The 24,331-nt window shown below is 46.1% G+C and overlaps 2 protein-coding genes across 2 annotated transcripts; both read left to right on the forward strand.

Moving 5' to 3' along the window:
* The first annotated feature begins 14,281 nt into the window (after positions 1–14,281).
* On the forward strand, positions 14,282–16,224 carry LOC141632082 (uncharacterized). The gene is made up of 3 exons (XM_074444664.1): positions 14,282–15,062; positions 15,252–15,352; positions 15,601–16,224. The coding sequence occupies exons 1-3, from the start codon at positions 14,282–14,284 to the stop codon at positions 16,222–16,224; spliced, it is 1,506 nt and encodes a 501-aa protein (XP_074300765.1).
* Positions 16,225–20,253: 4,029 nt separating this feature from the next.
* On the forward strand, positions 20,254–23,326 carry LOC141632083 (uncharacterized). The gene is made up of 4 exons (XM_074444665.1): positions 20,254–21,158; positions 22,138–22,300; positions 22,354–22,683; positions 23,093–23,326. The coding sequence occupies exons 1-4, from the start codon at positions 20,254–20,256 to the stop codon at positions 23,324–23,326; spliced, it is 1,632 nt and encodes a 543-aa protein (XP_074300766.1).
* Positions 23,327–24,331: the final 1,005 nt, after the last annotated feature.

Consider the following 24,331-nt stretch of genomic DNA (forward strand, 5'->3'; position numbering starts at 1 on the left):
TCGAGTGATCGGGTGATTAGAACCACTCGATCGAGTGGATGTGTTGCTCGATCGAGTGGTTACTTGCACACGCAGCAAGCATTTCTGCAGGAACTCATCTAAATCGTCTTCTTCATCACCGTATCGACACCTCATTTTCTTCATGATTAAAGTCACTTTGGAAGTTCATTGACCGACGGAATCGCGAATTGGAGGAGTCTTGGCTTGGTCTGCCGCGAGTGTTAGGCTGCGCGACTTGCTCTCTCAATTCGATATAACGAATCCGATTGCAACATGATGGATTTCGGTTCGGCAATTGCTTCTCTTGAAGAAGGAGAGCCCTACCGTGATGTTGGCGTAGAAGGGGTAGAAACGCTCTTTATCTCCTCATATAACTGGGAGAAAGGAACTCCCTGCTTGAACTTCTTGTATGCAATGGCACGCTCTACACCTGCCGTGCACTCATAAAGGTCATGCCCTTCCTCGCCGCATCTACCACATGGCTCTGTATGCTCTGTAATCGTAGGCATCTTGACAAATAAACTGCTATCCCGCAAAACTAATCAAAGCTTCGCGAAAATGAGATCGATCTCAAGGAATGAATCCCTTGAGACGAAAGACAAACTTAATTAAAGCAACAAATATGCACCACCTCCCTAAGAACGGCGCCAAAATTTGACACGGTTGTCGCGTGCACTGTCAAAAATAACCAACTGGCCAACTAACTAATATAGCTAGGGAAGTCGGGTCGAATCCACAGAGAGGTAGGAATTTGTCGGCTAAACTCAAGTTCGTCTAAGTAACCAAAATGGGGTTTATAATTTGTGATTTCTAAACTAAAGAGAGTAAAGAAAAGAGAAATAAAGGAAGAGGATTTGACAGATAAAAGGGAATAGCTAAGACAAGCGGTTCACCACAATCGTCCTGGTCGAGTAATCTAGGTCCCAGTCAATCAATGCAAGAGAGTCTAAGGGGTAGCGAACGTCACCTTTCGGTCCTTAATTCACCCTAAAGTGTAAACAGTTTAACTTTCGTCCTCGCTGCAATACTCTATTGCTCGCTACTAGTCTCCCCCTTCCAACCTTTCGGTCCAGGTCAAGGTCCACTAAGAATAAGGGTCTAATTGCGTCGACTCAATTAGGCAATTACAATTATATGTAGCATTTTAACAACATGGACGATACTAGCATTAACCCAGTAATTCGATTACTCTCCCTTCAAATCATGGATCCCCTATAGTCTTAGCATGGGAAATTAGCTACTCATAATTATGGGGGTAACAATCATAACAACTGAACAATTAAAACTAAACATGATGAAAAATCTAAAGAGATGATTGAACAAATATAAATCAAGAGGGGAAAGGAAATAAGAACAATAAGAACAGTAAAAACGATTAAGAAATAAATTGATAATACCGAATTGAATAACAAGTAGAGTGAAGAATCCAAAGGATAGTGATAAAAGTGGCAGTAGAAAATGTTCGTAGTGAATGAGATGGGAGTAACGTAATGTTCTCCTCGCCTTATACTTTGTAAAAACATCTTAAACCTAACCCATGGACTGATTATGAAAGGCCCACAAAAGATTAGGCGGAATTAAACTAAAAACACACGAGAAACCCCTCGATCGAGTAGAGAGACTACTCGATCGAACACCAAGTCACTCGATCGAGCTAGTGCATCCACTCGATCGAGCACTGCTGTATGAACTTCCTCGATCGACTCCTCCAACCGATCGATCGACCAAGATGGGTGCATGAAGCATTCGATCGAAAGCGAGAGGCCACTCGATCGAGCTATATAAGTGCGTCAGGAATTGTGTTTCTCCCTTGCTCCGCTCATGCGCACTCTAGGTGTGAAATTCCTAGGCTCCGGCTCCATATTTCCCATGAATGCATACAAATGGGACAATTAAGGCTCGTTTTAGCTCCTCTTCGGTCAATTCCTGCAAAATACAATAAACGGACCAAAGTAGAATATTCGGGGGTATTTGTAGCCAGATGCTACATAAAAAGCACAGAAATGCGTGTAAAAATGAGGTAAAAACCTTATATAGAAGACACGCATCAGCATTCTGTCAAGGAGCGTGTTGAAGAAGTTTTGTCACTGTTTGTCGATTGACATTCCATGGCTGCATGCTTGACATGTGTCTCGTTGTTGATTGGTTGACGTTTCATGGGCTTTGCCCTGATTGGTCAGATTGAGTGGGCTTTGCCCTATAAATAGGAGAGTTAGCCCCTGAATTTGGCCTTCCAAATTCATTTTCTCAAAAAATTTTCTTCTTCTTGCTTAACTTTCTTTGACGAAACTTCTCTCTAGTCTTCGAAGCGTTACTCGGCGTAACACTCATCCCAAGGTAAACAAACAAATTTTCCAACTTTTTAATTGTTTAAGTTTCTTTGTTGTGAACATGTCTTCTGCTGATGCCGGACCTAGTAATCCTGCGCCGGGGGGTTCCCCGTCGCGTCTTGATAAAGAGGAGGCACTAGCCGCCGTTCCGATAAGGTCTGGGGGCCCTAGGTCTCCTTCTTTTGAAGTTGATCCAAAAGTTCTGGAGGATTGGGAGGATGATGATGATGTTGATGATGACGGTGATGATGAGGAAAGGGCTCATCCTAATGACGAGAGGCCGTACGTCCTGGATCACGGCGACGCCTGTAAGGTCGGCCCTGACCGTGCTTGGACCCACAAATTTGCCCGTTGTTCTGGTCCTGACTTCTTCGAACATCATTTCTCCTTCGGCAGGGAATATAAGATTGTTATTCCTAGAGAGGGTCAGCCGTCTGTTGCCCTCCTCCGGTCAGATCGGCGTATACATCGGACACCGGAGTATGGGCTCCGGTTTCCTCTTAATGAATACGTTATGGCCATAATTAAAGCCATGAACGTCGCCGTGGCCCAACTGCACCCGTTGGCCATTAGGACTATAGTCGGCTTTGTGTGGCTCTGCCTTTTCAAGGGGGAGGTCCCAACGGTTAACTTATTCCGCCGGCTTCATCACCTTCGCCGTCGGCCCCCAGGTCGCGTTGGGTGGTACAAAGCATGCGACGGAGCCGGGTTATGTCTCCGTTGATAAGCTTTCTTCCCGCAAGGACCGGAAGCCGCGGTGGGTGTACGTTGAGGTTCCGAGGATTATCCATCGCCCGGTCCTTCCAAAGACCGCGTCAATTTGCGGTGCGAGAGTAAGGGGAGCATGACAAATGGGTCTCCCGGAGTAAGCTTAAGATGGACGCCAGCACGGTCCCTCTTAATGCGGATGAGAAGCGGGCGATGAGGCTGTTTGAGGCTGAGAAGAATGGGATGCCGAAGGGATGGATGCCCCCAAATCAGATCATTCTTCAGGATGAGTTGCTCTGCCATGTCGGCCTCATACCGGCCCTCGAATGGGGTGAGTGGGGTCGGTGTGAGGCCCATCTCTGCTTTTAATGTTTCTGTTTTTTTTTTTTTTTTTTGAACTGAGATTTATTTCTTCTACTTAACCCTTGCTTCGTTTCCTTTGCAGACCATTTTGGCCCGGATCTGTCTGAAGATATCCTTAGGAGAATGGGACTTGATAAGGACAAGCAAGTTGTTGATTTGCATCCTAAGGCCCAGACCCGTGATCGCAGACCGGCGCCAAATGATCTCATGGATCAGCAGCTGAAGGGCTTAGATACGACGGCGGCCCAGGCGAAGGTTGTTGGTAACATACCGCGCCGAACGCGGAAAACAAAGTCTTCGGCGGCGACGGCGTCAACATCAGTTCCACCTCCAATTCCCTCAGTTCAAAAGGAGACGGTGGAGATCGTCGATATTACCGAGGAGGTGGTCACCTTGGCAGTGGAATCTCCTCTCTTCCGCAAGAGGAAAGAGACTACTACTGCCGCTGATGCTTCTGCTTCTACTGCTGCTACTGCTGCCGAGGCCGACAAAGAAATGCGTCCTCCGGCCAAGAAGGCCAAGCCTGGTACAGATCTATCCTGTGGCTCAGACTTAGCCGGTTCATTAGGCGTTCCTGATGACAGGCTCTCTGGTATGTCCATGAATGTTGACATGGATGCTTTGATTGAATTTTTTGTAGATCAACCGCCGCCGCCTACCGGACACACTGTTGAACGGCGTGCTGAGAAGCGAACTGCGCAGGCAGGTGGTACAGATGCCACCGTCGTCTCTTCCTTCCCGAAGCCTACCCCCGCCCAGATTAGGTCGGAGGGCCTGAGTTTGTCCAGGATGCTGTCGAAGTAGGCTGAGGTGGCCGGTGCTCTTATTGTGGAGCAAGAAAAGGCCATGGCTGAAGCTGCCCCACAGCTCGAGCGGCTCAGGCTTGAACTCGCTGCTGCGGAGAAGGAAGCTGAGAGGGCCAAGGCTGAGGCTAAAGAGGCGGTCCGTGCTGAGAGAAAATTTAGGAGGATGTCGAAAAGGCGATCCTTCCGAGAGAGCCAAGGCTGAGGCTGCAGGGGCTGAAGCCGCTAAGCTGCTGGAGGAGCGTAACAAGCTTCAGGCCGTTGCCGACTTCAATGCTAAGAAGAGGGAGGAATGGAGGGACATGTTTAGGGCTCAGGGGAAGGCGCTTCAAAATAAGATTGCTATCATCGCCCAGAGGGAGTTGGTCATTGAGACGCTCCAAAGCGAGATTCTTCCTAACATGTGCGCCCAATCACGGACTGGCCGAAGAAGCCGCCAGGGAAGTGATAGGGAGCTCTTTCTTGATGGCTCCTTTCCGTGGCAAAATTTGACGAGCCGCTTGATGACAAGCTTGAAGCTAAGGAGAAGGCCGCGAGGCGAAGGCCGCCGAGGAGGCAAGGGTGAAGAAGGAGGAAGAGGAGGCCGCGGAGAAGGCGGCCCTTGTTGAGAAGGCTAAGGCGGCCAAGGAGGAAGCCGAGAGAATGAGGGCAGTTTGAGGCCGCCGAGGCAAGCCGCCAAGACAGCTTTCGGGTCGCCTACCAAAGATGATGCTTTGCTAACGTCGCCGATGGCAAGCAAGAACAGCATAGGGAGACGGGCGGTCGTCACCACAGTTCACCCGACATCTCGGATAGCTTCACCATGTCGGGGCCAACTATTGAGCCTTTCCTCCCCGCCATCTTTTGGCGCTTCAAATGATATGTCTCAGAACCTTTTGTTCTTCTTTTCCTTGTTTTTTGTAAAACTTTGGTAGGTTGTATTTTGGCTTATCCCTATGGGACTACGTCGTCTATATTCTCCTTGTAATCATTTTCAATAAAGTTTGTTTATTGGCCCTCGGCTTGGCCGGGGCTTTGATCACAATCCTTCACTTGTCTTCTTTCGTTATTAATTGAGCGCTTTTTCGTTTTTACCTTCGGCCTGGCCGAGGCAGTTAGAATGCGTATCTCAACTGTGTTTAACGTTTTTTAAACATGTTGGCATGTTGGTCGCTTCCTCTTTCACTCTCGGTCTGGCCGAGGCGTCCGATTTGCGTTTTCCAACCGTCGTTGTGAACATGTTAGCGTATCGACCGTTGTGTCCCCTGCCAGGCCTTCGGTTGGCCGAGGCGGCTAGAGGTTATGGCTCGACAGCGTTTGTATCTGTAGACATATTGATCGCTTCCTCTACCAGGCCTTCGGTTGGCCGAGGCGGCTAGAATTGCGTCTCAACTGTACTTATACGTTCCTAAGGCATGTTGGTCGCTTTCGCGAGTATCAATCGTCTTTGGTAGTGATCGCCGTGGCGTCTACTTCTTGGGGTGACTGCCCGGCTTGGGCCGTGGCGTCTATCTCGATATGACTACGGAGGGGATAAATACTTTGATGGAAAACTTGGATGATTTTTCAATAGATATAAACACGCGTTGGGGTGCCAACAACAGTTTTTGGACACCTCCGCCGCTATACAAAGTATTTCCTGAGGTTGTCAGTGTTCCAATGGCTCATCAAAGGCACACCCTCCATATCTCATCGGGTATGTACCCGGCCTCATTTCTTCAACCACTTTGTAAGGACCCTCCCAGTTGGCCGTCAATTTACCATGAATGTTCCCTTTGTTGGTGGCGGCCGACTTTCTTAGGACTAGATCCCCTACTTTTAAGTCCCTTTTGTGGACTCTTCGATTTATAGGCTCTTCTCATTCGGTTTTGGTATCGCCAAGTTGAGGCGTGTTGTATCTCGGCTTTCTTCGACCAGGTCTAGGAGGTTCTCGACCTTCCTCATTTTCAACCGGGTTAAAGGTGGCCGTTTCAATGCTCGGCACCGCCGCTTCAATTAGGCAGGATCGCCGGACCCGTAGACTAAGTGGAATGGATCATGCACCCGTTGCTTCTTTCTCCGTGGTCCGGAGGGACCACAGGACGGCGGGTAGTTCATCGGCCCATCTTCCCTTTAGGTCTTCAACTTTCTTCTTCAAACCGTTGAGGATTGTTTTATTGGTCCGCCTCACTTTGCCCGTTTGCTCGTGGGTGGCGGGAGAGGAGTATGCAAATTTGATACCAAGTTCTTCCAACCAGTTCATTATTGTGTCACTCCAAAACTCCCGGCCGTGGTCAAATACCATGACTTGGGGTAACCCAAAACGAGTTATAACATTTTCCCAGATTACCTTTCTTACGGCCGCCGTGGTCTTGGCAGGTACCGCTACAGCTTCAACCCATTTGGTGAAGTAGTCAACGGCGACAATCAAGTACTTTCTTCCTCCGGACGCCGTTGGAAATGGCCCTAGTAGATCCATCCCCCACTGTGCAAAAGGAAGGGGACTAAGTACCTACCAGTCTCGGGAAGGTGCATGTATCACCGGAGCATGTATTTGACAGTTGTTGCACTTTTTGGTTTTGGCTCGGAATCCTCAAGCATGGTGGGCTGTAAGTAGCCGGCTCGGAGAGCTTTGTGGGCTAGTGTTCTTGCCCCCATGTGATGACCACAGATGCCTTCGTGAATTTCTGTCAGTATTAGCTCCGCGTCGGCTAGGCCGACACATTTCAAGAGTGGCCTCGTCACGGACCTCAGACCTGGGAATGCATTGTATCTGGAAAGATTTCAATTTTGAAGTGTCAGCTTTTACCCTTTCCAGGTATCTTACCATCCCGTCGTCTCGAGTCTCGTACTCTCCTCTGATTTGATTAGCCACTAAAAGTGAATCTGTTTTCAAAATGATGTGTTTCGCCCCGGCAGCTCTAGCTAGCTCGACTCCGGTTATCACTGCCTCGTATTCGGATTCGTTGTTTGAGGCCGAGAAGGTAACTTTCAAGGCGTACTCAAACTCGTCCCCGTTTGGGCTGATGATAAGTATGCCGGCTCCTGAGCTGTTCGCCGTGGAGGACCCGTCGGTGTATACTTCCCATACTCCGGGGTTTTGCTCTTCTTGATATGTGCACTCGGCCAGGAAATCTGCAAGTGCCTGTCCCTTTATCGAGGGCCTCGGCTTGTATTGAATGCCGAAGCCGGATAGCTCTACTGCCTATTTGATGAGCCTGCCGAATTGCTCAAATTTTTCCAATGCTTTCTCCAATGGTTGGTCGGTTAAGACCGTCATGGGATGTGCGTCGAAGTAAGGCTTCAGTTTTCTTGCGGCAACGACGACAGCAAAGGCTACTTTTTCAATCAGTGGGTAATTTCTTTCGGCAACAATGTATGGTCGACAAAGTAGATTGGGTGTTCTTTGTTTGTCTTCTTCTCTCGATGATCACGGATCGACCGTGGCGAGGTAATCGCTATGTATAGATATAGCGTCTCCCCAAAGATCGGCCTGGACAGGGGTTGGGAGAGTTTGAAGATGAGCTTTCGATTGCCTGAAAGCGTGCTGTTCCTCCCCCCACCAAGTCCTTATTTCCCTTCAACACTTTGAAGAATGGGGTGCTCTTGTCGGCTGACCGAGAGATAAAACGGGCTAAAGCCGCCATCCTCCCGTCAACATCATAACCTCTTTTCGATTCCTCGGCTCCGGCAGTCCAGGATTGCTTGGACTTTCTCGGATTGGCATCAATTCCCGGCGCCGACAAGTACGCCGAGGAACTTACCTGACCGGACACCGAAGTTGCATTTCATTGGGTTAAGTTTCATCTTGTATTTCCTTAGTGAACAAAATGTCTCGTGTAAATCCGCTAAGTGCTCGCCGTCAGACTTGCTTTTTACAATAGCATCGTCGACGTAAGCCTCAATGTTTCGCCCTTTTTTATTTTGGAACACTTTGTCCACCAGTCTTGTGTAAGTTGCGCCGGCGTTCTTCAAACCGAACGGCATCATTTTATACATGTATGTGCCGTTACCGGTGATGAATGCGCATTTAGGCATGTCTTCTTCGGCCATGAATACCGATGATACCCGAGAAGGCATCCAGCGAGGCTCAAGATAGTGTAGCCTGCCGTGGCGTCGATTAAACTATCTATTCGAGGCAAGGGATAGCAATCTTTGGGGCACGCTTTATTAAGATTGGTAAAATCTACACACATCCTCCACGCCCCCGATGATTTCTTCACCATTACAACATTAGCTAACCACTCAGGATAAGTACAAGGCATGATAAAGCCCGCCGCTAGTAATTTATCTACCTCGGCTTTGATGGCCTCATCTTTCTCGGCTAAGGAGTTCCTCATCTTCTTCGCTTGACAGGCGAGCGGTGGAGAGTACGTTCACTTGTGAACAATTACCTCCCGCTCACGCCCGGCATCTCGGCCGCCGAGTAAGCGAAGACGTCTTTGTTCTTCCTCCGCAGGTCTAGGAGAGCGGCCCTGAATTTTGGCTCCAGGTTGACACCGACGATTCACGGTGCGCCCGGGTCAATTTCCACTTCTTCGGTCTCCGCTCCTTCGACCATGCCGATAGTGGCATCCATGAGGTCGCCCTCCTGTTGTAAGGATGGGCTTTTCCCCTTCTCTGACTTCTTCGCCACTTTGAGGGATTGCATGTTGCACCCTCCTCCGCGGATATCCGGACGTTGACTACTTCGTCTTTTTCGTCCTTTGAGACGAGCTTATGCGCTTCCCCCCGGTCCGAGACATACATCAGTGTTAGAGCCCAGATGGACATTACTGCATCGGCCTCGCTCAGAGTGACTCGGCCTATGAGAACGTTGTAGGCGGACGAGCCGTCAATGACCACGAGCTCAGATAGGACATTCTTAGCCGCATTCCCTCGCCGAACATCACCTAGATCGATTGACCCCGGGGTACCAGGCCCCGGAAAAATCAGACAATGGATTGGTGCAGGGGCTCAAGTCCTCAATCTTCAGACCGAGATTGAGAAAGCACTCCCTGAACATAATGTTCGTGTAGGCGCCTGTGTCAATCAGGCACCTCTTGACCAGGTGGTTGGCTATGTCCAAGTGGACTACAAGTGGGTCGCTGTGCGGGGCGATGACTCCCTCGTAGTCCTTCTTCCCAATAGTCATATCGGGGATGTTGGAAGCGGGGATCGCTGTTTTGGGCACAAAGTTGATGGCCTGATATAGCTCGTTCAGGTGCCGTTTGTGCCCATGAGCGGACCCACCGTTCTCGTTGCCCCCGATGACAACATGGATTACTCCTATCCGTTCAAAGACGGACTTTTTATTTGAGCCGCCGGTATTAGTCTTTTGGCCTCCGGCAACATATTTGCTGAGGCTCCCCTTCCGGATCAGCTCTTCAATGGCATTCTTCGGATGCCATAGCGGTTGTCGATTAAGTGACCGGTGTGGCCGTGGTACTCACAGTACTGGCTCGTGTCACCGTCCCCCCTCGCCTTGGGAGGCCTTTCCCACTTCTGACCCTCGTTCTTGCTCAGGGAGAAGACCTCGGCGGCAGATACGACCAGGGGGTGTGACCATTGTACCGCTTTTGGTAGTACGGTCCCGAACTCCCCCCGGCGCCCGCCGAGTTCTGTTTCCTGGCGGACTTGTCAGACCGTGACCTATTATTGTCACGGCGTCCTTCATCCGGGTTGTCCTCCCGGCGACTCTTACTCTCTGAGTGCCCGGCCTCGCTGGGGCCTACCCAGGTTTTGTGATAGTCCTCCACCTTTATGGCTTGGTCGGCCATCTTCCTGGCGGAGTCTAGGTTCAGGCCTCCGCACTTGATGAGCTCGTTTTTTAAGTCTCCTCTCGGGAGGCCTTTCATCGCGCGAAGGCGCGCTTCATTGCTCACTCACGAATTTGTCGAACCTTGGCGTCGAACCTCTTCACATAACTTTGGAGAGACTCGCCTCCCTCCCGTTTGATAGTCGAGATCCGATGTCTCGACGGCCCTTCTCTTATTGCAAGAATACTTTGGGCCAAAATATGTCCCTTAGGTCGCCATAACAGTATATCGACCCATTGGGTAGCCCCTTGTACCAACTTTGTGCCATCCCATGCAGGGTCATTGGGAAGACTCGGCACCAAACCTCATCAGGTTGCTCCCATACCGACATGTAAGACTCGAAAGCCTCGGCGTGGTCGGTTGGGTCGCTTTCTCCTTTGTATGATATGGGCGGCAACTTTAGCTTAGTCGGCACCGGGACCTCTAGGACATAGGGGTTGAGGGGCTGTCTAACCACGTGTCGAATGACACGCGGCGATCGGCTCCTCGCATCCTTAGTCCGGCTCCTCTCCCCGTGATGGGAAGGGCTTCTTCTCCGACTCTGGTGAGTCGGGCTTCTTCTCCGACTCTGGTGAGTCGGACTTCTTCTCCGACTCTGGTGAGTCGAACTTCTTTCACTCCTCCTGCGGGGCAGGCCTCGTCGGTGCTGCGGCGACACCGTCCTCCCGCGAGTGCGGGAAGGACTCGGGTCTACCACCTGCACTCTCGCTCCCCCTGCGTCTTGACATGGTCGCTTCCTCCAATGCTTCGTTCAAGTTTCTCGGAGTCACTTTTTGGACCCTGATCTCCTGTGGGGGCGCCACCGCTCTTGTCGTTGTGACAGTGTGAGTCGGCGTGCTACCCATTAGGTCCAGGAGCAGCTTTAGTTTAGCTGCATCAACCACATGTCCCATGATAGTGACTTGGTCGGCGGGCAGCGGTGTATCTTGTTCCTTTGGCATCCCGTTCGTCGTATCAGTGATACGGCCGGTGGGGGACTGCCCGATTTCAGAGTTGTGGAATGTGTCATCTTGGTAGAATTCATTTTCCACGAGCACCATCTCTGGTTGTTTCGACATCTTCTTAGCTTGTTGGATGGGTTTTGTTTTGTTTGGGAATGAATGTGACTAGCTTCTAGTATCTTCCCCACAGACGGCGCCAATTGTTCCGGGTGTAATTCCAGAGCAGTGTTGTTTACCACGCAAGCTTGGTGAATGGATGTCCTTCCTTGCCTTGACTCTTCCTCTCGGTCTCTCCTGAAACGATGAACAAACTGAGGGCTCGGCTTTGCACCGAGCGTACTCACTCCGACGCTCAAGTCAGTGAACTTAAAGGGATTAAGTTGTATGTTACTTGACAAAGTATATTTTAGAGAGATAAGGGAGATTATACCAGATGAATCGTGAGTTTTAGGTTAGATTCTGGATCCTTTCCTCAATGAGGGTTGAGGAGTATTTATAGACTTTCACCTTTTGTCACGTAGTGGCCAAGTGGCCAAGTGGCTAGCAGGTGGAAAGACTGATCTACCCTCGGCCGAGGGACCCATGGCAGCCGGCGGGCCCCGTGACTCCATGCCGAGGGGTCTTGGATATGAGTACGCGGATATGTGCCCCTACCGCTAGTTGTCCCAAATAGAGGCACAAGAGACAGCCGACAGTCGCGTCGGCTTGGGTCAGTTTCTAAGTCGTTGACTTGTCAGGATATCTTTGACCTTGCTCAATATGTTGACTCGGTCGGCGGGTGCAAAATATGCCCCATCAATAATAATAATAATAATAATAATAATAATAATAATAATAATAATAATAATAATAATAATAATAATAATAATAATAATAATAATAATAATAATAATAATAATAATAATAATAATAATAATAATAATAATAATAATAATAATAATAATAATAATAATAATAATAATAATAATAATAATAATAATAATAATAATAATAATAATAATAATAATAATAATAATAATAATAATAATAATAATAATAATAATAATAATAATAATAATAATAATAATAATAATAATAAAAGGATTATATAAATGTAGAGTGTAGGAGTAGCTGAGGGTGTTGTCGATTTTTGGTTGGTCCGGATTAAACTAGGTTCAAAAGTGAAATGTGACGGTCTATAGCTAGATGGAAAAATGTCTCGAGTTTATTTTAACTTGAGACGGAGACTAATATTATTACTGTCACTATTATTATCCGACCAAAAATACGTATACATTTATTCTTATATAAATTATGCCTCAAAAATATAATTTTAATAATTTGTATTTTTATAAAAATGAGCTTTTATATAATACGTTCATAAAAATCGTGTTTGACATCAAATTAATTAAATTGAATAATTCAAAAATATATAATAAAATGAATAAACAGTATAATAAGTTTTAAATGTCAAAAAGGGAAATTCGCGGGTGTTACAATGACGATGATACTAATGTCTAATCATCACAAGAATCTATATCTCACTGAAACACCCCTGGTAATTATACGTCTTTATTGCCAACATTTGTTTCCTAAGTTATCTACATGTGACCTACTAAGTCAACTACACAAATCCTATCACTAACATATCCTAAATCTACAAATATTTACACAAAAATATAAAAAACCCTAGAGAGAGAAAGCAATGGAAAACTAGAGAGAGAAAGCCGCCATTGATTTTCGAGCCTATGGCTAGGAAATCGAACCTTCAAAGACAGAGGGAGATGACACTTAGAGGACGGAGTGTGCCAGGCACAAAGTCTTCTGCAGAGGATGAATCAAACACGGAAAATGTGGAAATATCAAACCCTAATGCCCCAAAGACAGGACCGAATGTTGAAGAGGAGGGTAAGACTAGGAACATTAATGAGATTACTGGAATTCCTGAATTAGTGATCGAATCTGAAGATGACGAAGAGGAGTATGATGAGGATGAAATTGAGAATGAGGAGGATGAGGAAATAGTGGTGGAGACTGTAGAACAGGGGAAACCTAATGCTAAAGATGCTCAAAAAACAGAGACTGACAGTGAGAATGAGGAGGAAGAGGAAATAGTGCAGGAGACGGCAGAACAGGGGAACCCTAATGTTGAGGATGATCCAATAACAGAGAACGATGACATGTTACAAATACAGATGGAGGATGTTGAAGAGGAAATTGAATTCTGGAGCCAGCAGTAGTGTGCTTTATTCTAGGGGCAAATCCGCCATGGGAGGTGGTTGAAGGTTTCATTAGACGTATTTGGACGAAGTATAATATTGACAAAATCTCATTTATGCCAAATGGGATCTTTCTGGTGCATTTTAAAACCATGGGAATGAAAGAAAAGGTTTTGAGTTCAGGGCATTATTTATTTGACAATAAACCTATGATAGTGAAGTCGTGGACAAGAGATTTAGAAATGACGAAGGAGGATGTAAAATCGGTTCCTGCTTGGGTTCAATTGCATAAATTACCCCTGAAATTTTGGGGTAAAGGACTACCTAAAATAGCAGGTTTGATAGGGAAGTTTATAAAGAATGATGCTGCCACTGAGGAGAGGACTAGATTGGGGTATGCTCGTGTTATGGTTGAACTTGTTGTTGATCAGGAGCTTCCTCCACAGGTTGCATTCAAAGATGAGAAGGGTTCAATCATAAGAGTTGATGTAGAGTATGAATGGCGCCCAATTAAATGCAAGAAATGTATGGGTATGGGGCACTATATGGAGCACTGTAGGAAAGGGACACAGGAGAAATTTGTTCAAAAGCCAGTTAAGAAAGTATGGAGGCCAGTGGTGAAGCAGAATGCTATTGTTAAACCTCAGGAGAACAATGGGATTGTGACCACGGTTCAGAAAGTTCCGGTTGTAGCTGGGACTGTCACTCCACGCAAAAGACTGGTTAGGATGCATAGACAGGAGGGGGATAAGAGTGGATATAGCACTGAGTCTTTTGGAGCTCACTCTTACAAGGATGTCTTGGCCTCCCCCTCTAAATTGAATGGTGGTGATACTAGTAATGGTAAATCTTCTCCAACTTCTTATGGATAAAATAGGATTTTGGAATGTGAGAGGCATGAATAGAGTACATAAGCAGAAATTTATAAAAATTTTCTTGCAAAATAAAGAAGTAGGTTTATTTGGTTTGTTGGAAACAAAAATAAAGAGTAGGGCATATGCTCGCACTGTAAATAATTTCAATAATTGGTGTATATCCACTAATAATGGGTATCACAATAGTGGGAGAATTTGGGTTTTGTGGGATCCTAAGTTATTTAGGATACAATTTCTTGAGTATAATTCTCAATTTATTCACATGAAGGTTGAGACAGTGGTGAGTAGAAGCGTCTTTTATCTAACAATGATCTATGCTTTCAATAATATTCATGAAAGGGCTCCTCTATGGGATCATCTTAGGAGAATTGCAGGACTGGTTGATGGTCCTTGGGCCATAGCAGGAGATTTTAATTGTGTGCTTTCAGCAGCGGAGAGAGTGGGAGGCAATACCCCTACTGCTGAAATTGATCCCTTTAGGACCTGTGTTCTTGATTGTGGAATAGTGGATATACCTGCAATTGGTTCACTTTTTACATGGAACAACATGCAAAGGCCTGAAGATAGGATTTATAGCAAGATTGATAGGTTTATGACAAATAAAGCATGGAGTGATCATTTCCCTGATCTATATGCTAACTTCCTGCCTGAGGGCATGCTTGATCACACCCCTTGTCTGATCAGTAGCTCAACTCAGGTCCAGAAAGTCAGAAGTTTCAAATATTACAACATGTGGGGAGCATCTAAGGAGTTCTTGCCTACCATCACACGATATTGGAGTAACAGTATTCTGGGCACTCCTCTATTCAGGCTAACAAAGAATCTGAAACTACTGAAACCTGCATTGAAGGCTTTGAACAGGAAGAACTATAGTGATATTGAGAATAATACTGCCATTATGCAAAGACGGGTAGCTGATTTGCAGGAACTGATTGGGAAAGATCCTACTAACCTGCAACTAATCTCTGAAGAGTTTGAGGCATCTAAAACTCTTAGGGAGTTGAGTGCTGCCAGGGACAGCTTCCTAGCTCAGAAGGCTAAAACTCAGTGGCTGCAGAAAAGAGACTCTAACAGTGCCTACTTTCACTGTCTGCTCAAAAAAAGAAGGAGTGGGAATAGAGTCATCAGGATTGAAAGATAGGCATGGTAAAATGTATGATACCCCAGAGCAGGTGCACAATGCTTTTCTAGATTACTACCAACACCTGCTTGGGGATAATCAGGAAACCAAAAAGGTTTATAGAAAATTATTGATCAAGGTCCTAGATGTAATGCAGATCACTATGTGCAGCTGGCCAGACCTGTCACTGGCAAGGAGATCAGGGACGTCTTGTTCAGCATTCCTGGCATAAAGTCCCCAGGACTGATGGATATACGAGTAAGTTCTTCAAAGATGCATGGGATATGGTAGGTGGGGATGTTATCAGTGCTGTCAAAAATTTCTTTACCCGGAAAAGACTTCTTAGGCAAATCAATGCAATAACTCTTACACTCATACCCAAATGTGAGAGACCACAAAGTGTAATGCAATTTCAACCAATAGCCTGCTGTAATGTCATCTACAAAATTATCTCAAAGCTCTTATGTGCTAGACTAGCAAATGTGTTGACTGTTATTATTGATCAGAATCAGGGAGCTTTTATTCAGAATAGGAGCATCCAGGAGAACATTTTGATTTGTCAAGACTTAATCAGATTATATGAAAGGCCAAATGCTACTCCTAGGTGTATGTTCAAGATTGATTTGCAAAAAGCGTATGACACAGTAGAATGGTCCTTTGTTGAACAACTGTTGGATGAGTTCCATTTCCCTGATGACTTCAAAACTATGGTCCTGCAGTGTATCAGCACTGCCAGCTTCTCACTCTCTTTAAATGGGGATATGTTTGGGTATTTTCAAGGTAAGAGGGGCCGTAGGCAGGGAGATCCACTCTCCCCCCTACTCTTTACCTTATGCATGGAATACTTGACAAGGACTCTGAAGTATGCAGCTAACAAGTTTGACTTCAAATATCACCCTTTGTGCAAAGAATTAAAATTGGCAAACCTGATGTTTGCAGATGATGTGCTACTGTTCAGCAGGGGTGATGCTCATTCTATGATGCTTCTGTTAAAGTCCTTCTCTACATTTTCCAATGCGTCTGGGCTGAAAGTAAGTGCCACCAAGTCAAATGCCTATTTCCAGGGTGTGCCTGAGCATATAAAGCAGGATATTTTGAGAGTCTCAGGATTTGTTGAGGGGCAGCTGTAATACCCCGTATTTTATATTACTATTTAAGTTGGGTAAATTGTTGAGTCGATAATTATGGCAAGTTATTTTATTTAACTCGCGTTGTATCGATCCTAGTTAATTGACACGGGTTTATACGGAAATTTAAATGTGAGCTAACCCATTTAGCATCGACCCATTTGAGCTGGCCCAATAAAATGTCCAGCCCAAATTAACCTTAATTAATAATAGTACCCTAACCTTAATTAAATAATAGCACCCTAAGCCTACAAATACTACCCACTACCCGTAATAATGAAAGCACAAGCACACAACCAGCCTTCCTCTTTTCTTTAGATCCAATCTTACCTTTCACACATTTCGAGAGAGAGAGAGAGAGAGTGGGGCCTTGACAGTGCAGCAAGGAATAAATTAGGGCGGTTGTCGACGTGGTAAGGCGGCTCTACTGGTGGTTTTCGTGGCGGTTCAGGTAAGCTGTCACCACTCCTTTCCTCTTTTGTTGGTTGTCAGGGTGTGGTTGTGGTCACGGTGTGTCGTAGTGAGGCTATAAGGGTGGTTGTTGGCAGGGTGAGGGAGTAGTGCGGTAAGGGTCGAGTATGGTGGTGGTGTTTAGGTGGTCGTTAGGTGGTGGTGGTGGCTGTAATAGGCGGCAGCGATGGGAAGGGTAGCAACAGGTTAGTTACGTTTTTCAGACGGGTTTAGGTGTTTAGTTTTGGGGTGGAGCCACCGTGGACTCGGGGGAGGTCGAAACGGTGGCTCCATGTTGTCTGGGTTCGTGGGCTGGTGGCGACCAGGTCTGTGGTGGTTGGCAGGGGGATGGTTGTTGGCTGCGGTGGTGGTATGGCAAGAAACAGAGGCGTTTGGTGAGTCGTGGTGGTGAACCAGACCATTTGGTGGTGCTGGTTTGACTCGCCGGCGGGAGTCGACCCCAGTGGGGGCGGTTGTTGGTGGCTGGGTTGAAGTGGGGGACATGGTTGGTGGTTGTCGTGGTGGTGTGAGTGGCGCGTGGTGAGGGTGAGTGAGTGTAAAGGGGACGGGGTTGATGACGGGGTATTTAGGTTTCGAAACGGGTTTTGTCATAAGTTTAATAATTAGAATTCGTTGATATATCGTATTAATTAATTAATCAATTTAACTTCCGAGTTATTTAAATAATTGGAGACGGGTGTTTGAGTTGTTTAAATTCGATTCGGGTTTCTTAATCGTTAATTCATTTAAATCTTTTAATTAACATATTAGTTATTTAATTCAATTCCCGAGTCACTTAAATAATTATTTAATTCAATTCCCGAGTCACTTAAATAATTATTTAATTCAATTCCCGAGTCACTTAAATAATTATTTAATTCAATGTCGAGTCATTTAAATAATTAGAGACGGATTTTGAGTCGGGACTAGTAAACTGGAAAACTGCTATATCGGGGAAGTTTCCATTTAAGGAAACTTCCAATTTAGGAAGTTCTATTTTTAGTAACTTCTATTTTGGGAACGGGAATAGTTAAGTAATCATTTATCACTATTTATCTTTCAGAGGGCGAATTTGTTGTGGAATATTACTGAGCATCTGTCCATTTGACTGCAGTACTGAGGTAGGGAAATACACTTGTCCTATCATCGTTGTTGAATTGTGTTGACCTGATTCCTGGTTGTTGATTTACGTTATGATTTATATACGGAAAGGTGATTGACTGAATTGATCATATTGAGTATGATATCACAACATCGGGTAACTGGCATGATTTTATGATTTATCAGTTCATTGACTTATATATATATTGTGTTGCATCAATTTCTTTTGAGCATTCATATGCATTGGAGATGGAGGATGTTGTGGTGATGCGGTGTGATGATGACGATGTTGTGATAAGGCCCAGGCGGGTTCTGCAGACACATACTGGATAACCTCACCGTTGAGTGGTATATCGACGACGGTCGATTGATATAGTCTCTTAGGGATCGGTATGGCTGGGCGTTCCGGGGATGTGTGTGATGGAGTTGTGACCGAGATGGAGGTGACGGAGGAACATGCATATCATATTTTATTGTTTCATTGTTTTCCCTACTCAACCTCGTGGTTGACCCTGTGTATTCGTGAACACCTGTGATGAACCGTTTTATGGGGAGCAGATTGACAGGTACCTCAGAGACTGATAGGAGCTGGATGGGAAGAGAACTTGGATTGCATGACCTAGAACTAGCCCACTTTTATTTTTGTTTAGTTATCAGACTTTAATTTCAGTTATGAGACGTATTCCATCTGAGTTGTAAACATTCATAACTTTCTATTTAAAGTACTGTCTATTTTTCCTTTGTTATCTACTACCTCGGATTTCCGAGATGGTACCACCCTTCTTTATCTGAGGAGTCCTAGGCCAGGCCCTTAAATAAATGGGGGTGTTACAAAGTGGTATCAGAGCGAACGATCCTCAGGCCTAAACCAATGAATCCAATGAACATAGGAAGAGTCTAAATAAAATGAACCCCGGGATAGAACTGTTAGGAGCCCACTAAGGTAAGGGATGAGTTAGGGGCCCCCTCACACCGAACCAGTGGCCCTCTCAGTTTGACCCGGAAAACCCGAGTGTATATGAGAGAAAGGGTAGAAAAGTTACATGATATTGGGCATGAAATTCATATATCGTGCCTAAGGGTTAACCGATCGGTATAGTAATTGTTGCGTAAAAGAGTTAATGGGAAGTGATAGCATAATACTTTGCATGTTTTAAAGTTGATTCATACTTATATCTTTATGCGGTTATATGATCCCTAAACCATGTTAGGTAGACAAGTAGAGTAAGAAGTGATAGAATTGGCTAGAGCTGCCAATATGATTTTGTGTTGTAGCTAAATCCTAAAATTTTCTTATAGTCATGCCTCCAAGAAGGGACACAGCTGTAAATAACACCCAGGCAGAGTTAGACCAGCTACGGGCTGAGAATGAGGCCCTAAAGGCCAAAAGAATTGATCCTGCTAGAACAAGTAACATAGTGGCGAGGCATAATCCCACCTTCTTCACTGGGGAAGGGGAACCTCACTTGCTGGGTGAGTGGTGTCGGGAATTCACCAACCTTTTTGAGCTGATTGCTTGTCCGGAGGAGCTGCAAGTGGACCAGGCTGCCCACTATCTTAGGGCCTCCGCTGGAGAATGGTGGATCAGGAACAAGGCGGAGATCCGACATGTTGCTCGGGACACCGAGGAGGGCTATGTGTCTTGGTTAGAGTTCCAAGAGATACTGACGGACCAGTTCATGCCAGAGTTCAGGAAAGCTAAGCTCAGGGAGGACTTTGATACATTTCGGATGACAGAGGATATGACGGTGGACACTTATCACAGGAAATTCCGACTGTTGGCGTCGTACATCGACGAATTTGCTAGGAATGAGACCATGCTGGCTATGAGGTTTGAAAGGGGACTGACGGTGGACACCAAGAAGAGGCTTACGGCAGCTCCGCCTACCACCGTTCAGGACATCTACCTGAGGGCTGGTGCTGCTGAGAGGCTCTCTGAGCAGATCAAGGAGGAGAAGAAAGGAAAAGCTGAGAAGAGAAAGCTGGAAACTGCCAGCGATAATGCTGGGGCCAAGAAGCCAAATTCAGGCAAGTTCGGTGGATACTCCACCAATAGTGCTCCTGGGGGTATGAGAAATCAAAGCGGAGGCAGTTACAGGAGTGCTAGTATGGGAGATAGTGCGCCCAAGGTCACTTGTTTTGGCTGTGGGAAGTTCGGGCACAAGGTGCGGGAATGCAGGAGTTCTGGAAGAAACCAAGCTGGGGGTTTCCGGACACCTACATCTGGGTACAGCGGATCTCGTACAGCGGGGTCAGGGTACAACAACTACCGTGCCCCTAACCCTGGCTATGGAGGAGGTGCCCGATCTGGGGCAAGTAACAGTTATCAAGGAAGCTACAACAACTATCACAACCGTAGCCAGCTGAACCAGCCCAGTGGGAGTGGCAATTTTCAGAGGAACCAGAATGAAGGGAACAAGCAACCTGGTACGGCTCCATCCAAATCGATCTGGAGCTAAGTCTAGTGGCAAGATCTTTGCCATGGGAAAGGAAGCAGCTAAGGAGGATGCTCACGTAGTGACTGGTACATTTCTTGTCAATTCTATACCCACTTTCGTGTTATTCGTTTCTGGTGCCACACATTCGTTCATATCTAAGGAACATGTTAGAACCTTGAACCTTACTGTTTATGATAGAGTCGTTGATTCTGTTACAGTACCTTCGGGAGAGTCTGTGTCTTGCGATAGAATCTATACTAGTATACCTATTCAGATTGGGGAGGTTGTCTTTCACTGTGACCTTATGGAGTTTCCATTAGGTGGTTTCGAGGTGATTCTAGGGATGGATTGGTTGGGAAAATACAAAGCCTTCATTGACTGTTACCAAAAGAAAATATCATTGAAAGGACCTAAGGGAGTCAGAGTAACCTACAGGGGATACAGGGTTAAACCCAAAGTCAAATTTATTTCTGTAAACACCCTTAAATTGAGTCTGAGAAAGGGAGACCAGTTGATCTTGTGTCAGATGTGGGATAGAGAGTCTGAAGCCCCTAGGATTTCTGACATACCTGTAGTGAGAGACTTTGAGGGGGTATTTCTGGAAGAGATTCCCGGGCTACCACCTAAGCGCGACGTTGACTTTTCCATTGATCTAAAACCGGGAGCTGGACCTATTTCTAAACCACCATACCGTATGGGACCGAAAGAGATGGAAGAATTGAAGAAGCAATTGGATGAATTGGCTGAGGAGGGTTATATTCGACCCAGTGTTTCACCTTGGGGAGCACCTGTCCTATTTGTCAAGAAAAAGGATGGAAGTTTGAGGCTGTGTGTGGATTACCGAGAGTTGAATAACGTGACTATCAAGAATCGTTATCCTTTGCCAAGGATCGATGATTTGTTTGACCAACTGAGTGGAGCTGGAGTGTTCTCCAAGATTGATCTGAGGTCGGGTTATCATCAACTGAGGATAAAGAACGAGGATATTCCTAAGACGGCATTCAGAACTAGATATGGACACTACGAGTTCGTGATCATGCCCTTCGGATTGACCAATGCGCCAGCTGTGTTTATGGACTTAATGAATCGGGTGTTTAGTCCTTATCTGGACAAGTTCGTGGTTGTATTTATTGATGATATATTGGTTTACTCCAAGAATGAGGAAGAGCACGAGGAGCATCTGAGGATAGTGCTGAGAACTTTGGCAGAGAATCAGTTGTATGCCAAATTGAGTAAGTGCGAGTTCTGGTTGGAGAAAGTTGCCTTTCTGGGGCATGTGATTTCCAAAGAGGGGGTGTCAGTGGACCCTAGTAAGATCGAGGCGGTGACTAGATGGCAGAGTCCAAAGAATGTGGGCGAAATTCGAAGCTTCTTGGGACTAGCTGGATACTACAGGAGGTTTGTCAAAGACTTTTCGAAGATAGCAAAACCATTGACATCTCTAATGAGGAAGGAGAATAGGTTCGTTTGGGAGGAGAGTTGTGAGAAGGCTTTCCTAACACTTAAGGAGCGCCTAACCACAGCTCCTATCCTTGCTTTGCCAGATGGGAATGATAACTTCGAAGTGTATACCGATGCTTCCAAGAAAGGGTTCGGATGTGTGTTGATGCAGAACGGGAAGGTAATCGCGTACGCTTCTCGACAGTTGAAGACCTATGAGGAAAATTACCCTACTCATGACCTAGAATTGGGAGCGGTGGTGTTTGCTCTTAAGTTGTGGCGACATTATCTCTATGGAGCGACCTTCAAGGTATTTTCTGATCACAAGAGTCTGAAGTATATCTATACTCAGAAGGAGCTGAACATGAGACAAAAGGAGATGGATCGAGTTGATTGGCGACTATGACATGGACTTACTCTACCATGAAGGGAAAGCGAATGTCGTAGCTGATGCTTTGAGTCGGAAGTCTATCCATGCCCTGATCAGTGCCAGATCCAGGGTGAGGATGCTAGGTGAGCTAAGGAACATGGGGATTTACATGATACGACGAGGTGAGACTATGGGAGATATGACAATTGAGCCGGAGTTGTACGAGGAGATTCGAGAACTACAGCAAGAGGATGCTAGAATTCAGAAATGGCGCAATGCGGTAGAGCGGCAGTGCGAACCTTACTCTAAATTCGGTATTCATTCGGATGGGAGTTTGAGGTTTGGACAAAGGTGGTGTGTGCCGGCTATCGAGGAATCAAGAAGAAAATTCTTACAGAGGCACATGCTACTCCTTACTCTGTACATCCTGGAGGGGATAAGTTATACAAAGATCTCAAAAAGACGTTCTGGTGGCCTAACATGAAGAAGGAGGTCGCTGAGTTCGTGTCTCGATGTTTGACATGCCAGAGGGTGAAGGGTGAACACAAGAGACCGCAAGGGAAGGTGCAGCCACTAGAAGTGCCAGAGTGGAAATGGGAGAGTATATCCATGGACTTCATCGTTGGGTTGCCTCGGACTCAAAGAGGTAACAACATGATTTGGGTAATCGTCGACAGGTTGACCAAGTCAGCTCACTTTATTTCCATGAAAGACACTTGGAGTAAGGCTGAGTTGGCTAAGGCTTATGTTCAGTACGTGGTAAAGCTGTATGGTGTGCCTAAGGATATCGTCTCCGACAGAGATTCCAGATTTCTATCCAAGTTCTTGCAGGAATTGCAGTCATTAATGGGCACTCAACTGAAGATGAGCACCGCTTTTCATCCTGCGACTGACGGACAGACAGAGAGGACTATTCAGACCCTCGAGGATATGTTGAGAGCTTGTGTTCTGGAGTTTGGCGGATCTTGGGAGGACAGACTAGGGTTGATCGAGTTTTCTTGGAGAGGTGGCATACCGTTTAGCTTTGCCACCAGCGTTAGCCAGAGTTCACAACGTCTTTCATGTTTCCCAGTTGCGGAGATACTTGAGCGATCCATCACATGTGTTGAGTCCTGAGGTGATCGAGGTGGATGAGCAGTTGTCCTATCTAGAGACACCTAAGGAGATTCTGGACAGGAAAGTGAGAAAGACCAGGAATGGAGAGATAGCTTTGGTGAAAGTCTTGTGGTCTAACCACAACGTTGAGGAAGCTACATGGGAGACTGAGGCTTCCATGAGGGAAAGCTATCCACATCTGTTTGCATGAGGTAAGTTCCGAGACGTAACTTTCTTTTTAGGAGGGTAGAATGTAACATTTCGGTTTTATAGGCCTAAACCACGAGTCCTTTTACTGGAACATCTGTTTTGGTACCCACATCGATGCGTGGCGGTTTGTTAGATGAGCGAACTTCGGGACGAAGTTCATTTTAAGGGGGGAAGACTGTAATACCCCGTATTTTATATTACTATTTAAGTTGGGTAAATTGTTGAGTCGATAATTATGGCAAGTTATTTTATTTAACTCGCGTTGTATCGATCCTAGTTAATTGACACGGGTTTATACGGAAATTTAAATGTGAGCTAACCCATTTAGCATCGACCCATTTGAGCTGGCCCAATAAAATGTACAGCCCAAATTAACCTTAATTAATAATAGTACCCTAACCTTAATTAAATAATAGCACCCTAAGCCTACAAATACTACCCACTACCCGTAATAATGAAAGCACAAGCACACAACCAGCCTTCCTCTTTTCTTTAGATCCAATCTTACCTTTCACACATTTCGAGAGAGAGAGAGAGAGAGTGGGGCCTTGACAGTGCAGCAAGGAATAAATTAGGGCGGTTGTCGACGTGGTAAGGCGGCTCTACTGGTGGTTTTCGTGGCGGTTCAGGTAAGCTGTCACCACTCCTTTCCTCTTTTGTTGGTTGTCAGGGTGTGGTTGTGGTCACGGTGTGTCGTAGTGAGGCTATAAGGGTGGTTGTTGGCAGGGTGAGGGAGTAGTGCGGTAAGGGTCGAGTATGGTGGTGGTGTTTAGGTGGTCGTTAGGTGGTGGTGGTGGCTGTAATAGGCGGCAGCGATGGGAAGGGTAGCAACAGGTTAGTTACGTTTTTCAGACGGGTTTAGGTGTTTAGTTTTGGGGTGGAGCCACCGTGGACTCGGGGGAGGTCGAAACGGTGGCTCCATGTTGTCTGGGTTCGTGGGCTGGTGGCGACCAGGTCTGTGGTGGTTGGCAGGGGGATGGTTGTTGGCTGCGGTGGTGGTATGGCA

This window comes from Silene latifolia, chromosome Y, assembly GCF_048544455.1.
Source record: "Silene latifolia isolate original U9 population chromosome Y, ASM4854445v1, whole genome shotgun sequence".
In the NCBI taxonomy this organism is placed as follows: domain Eukaryota; kingdom Viridiplantae; phylum Streptophyta; class Magnoliopsida; order Caryophyllales; family Caryophyllaceae; genus Silene; species Silene latifolia.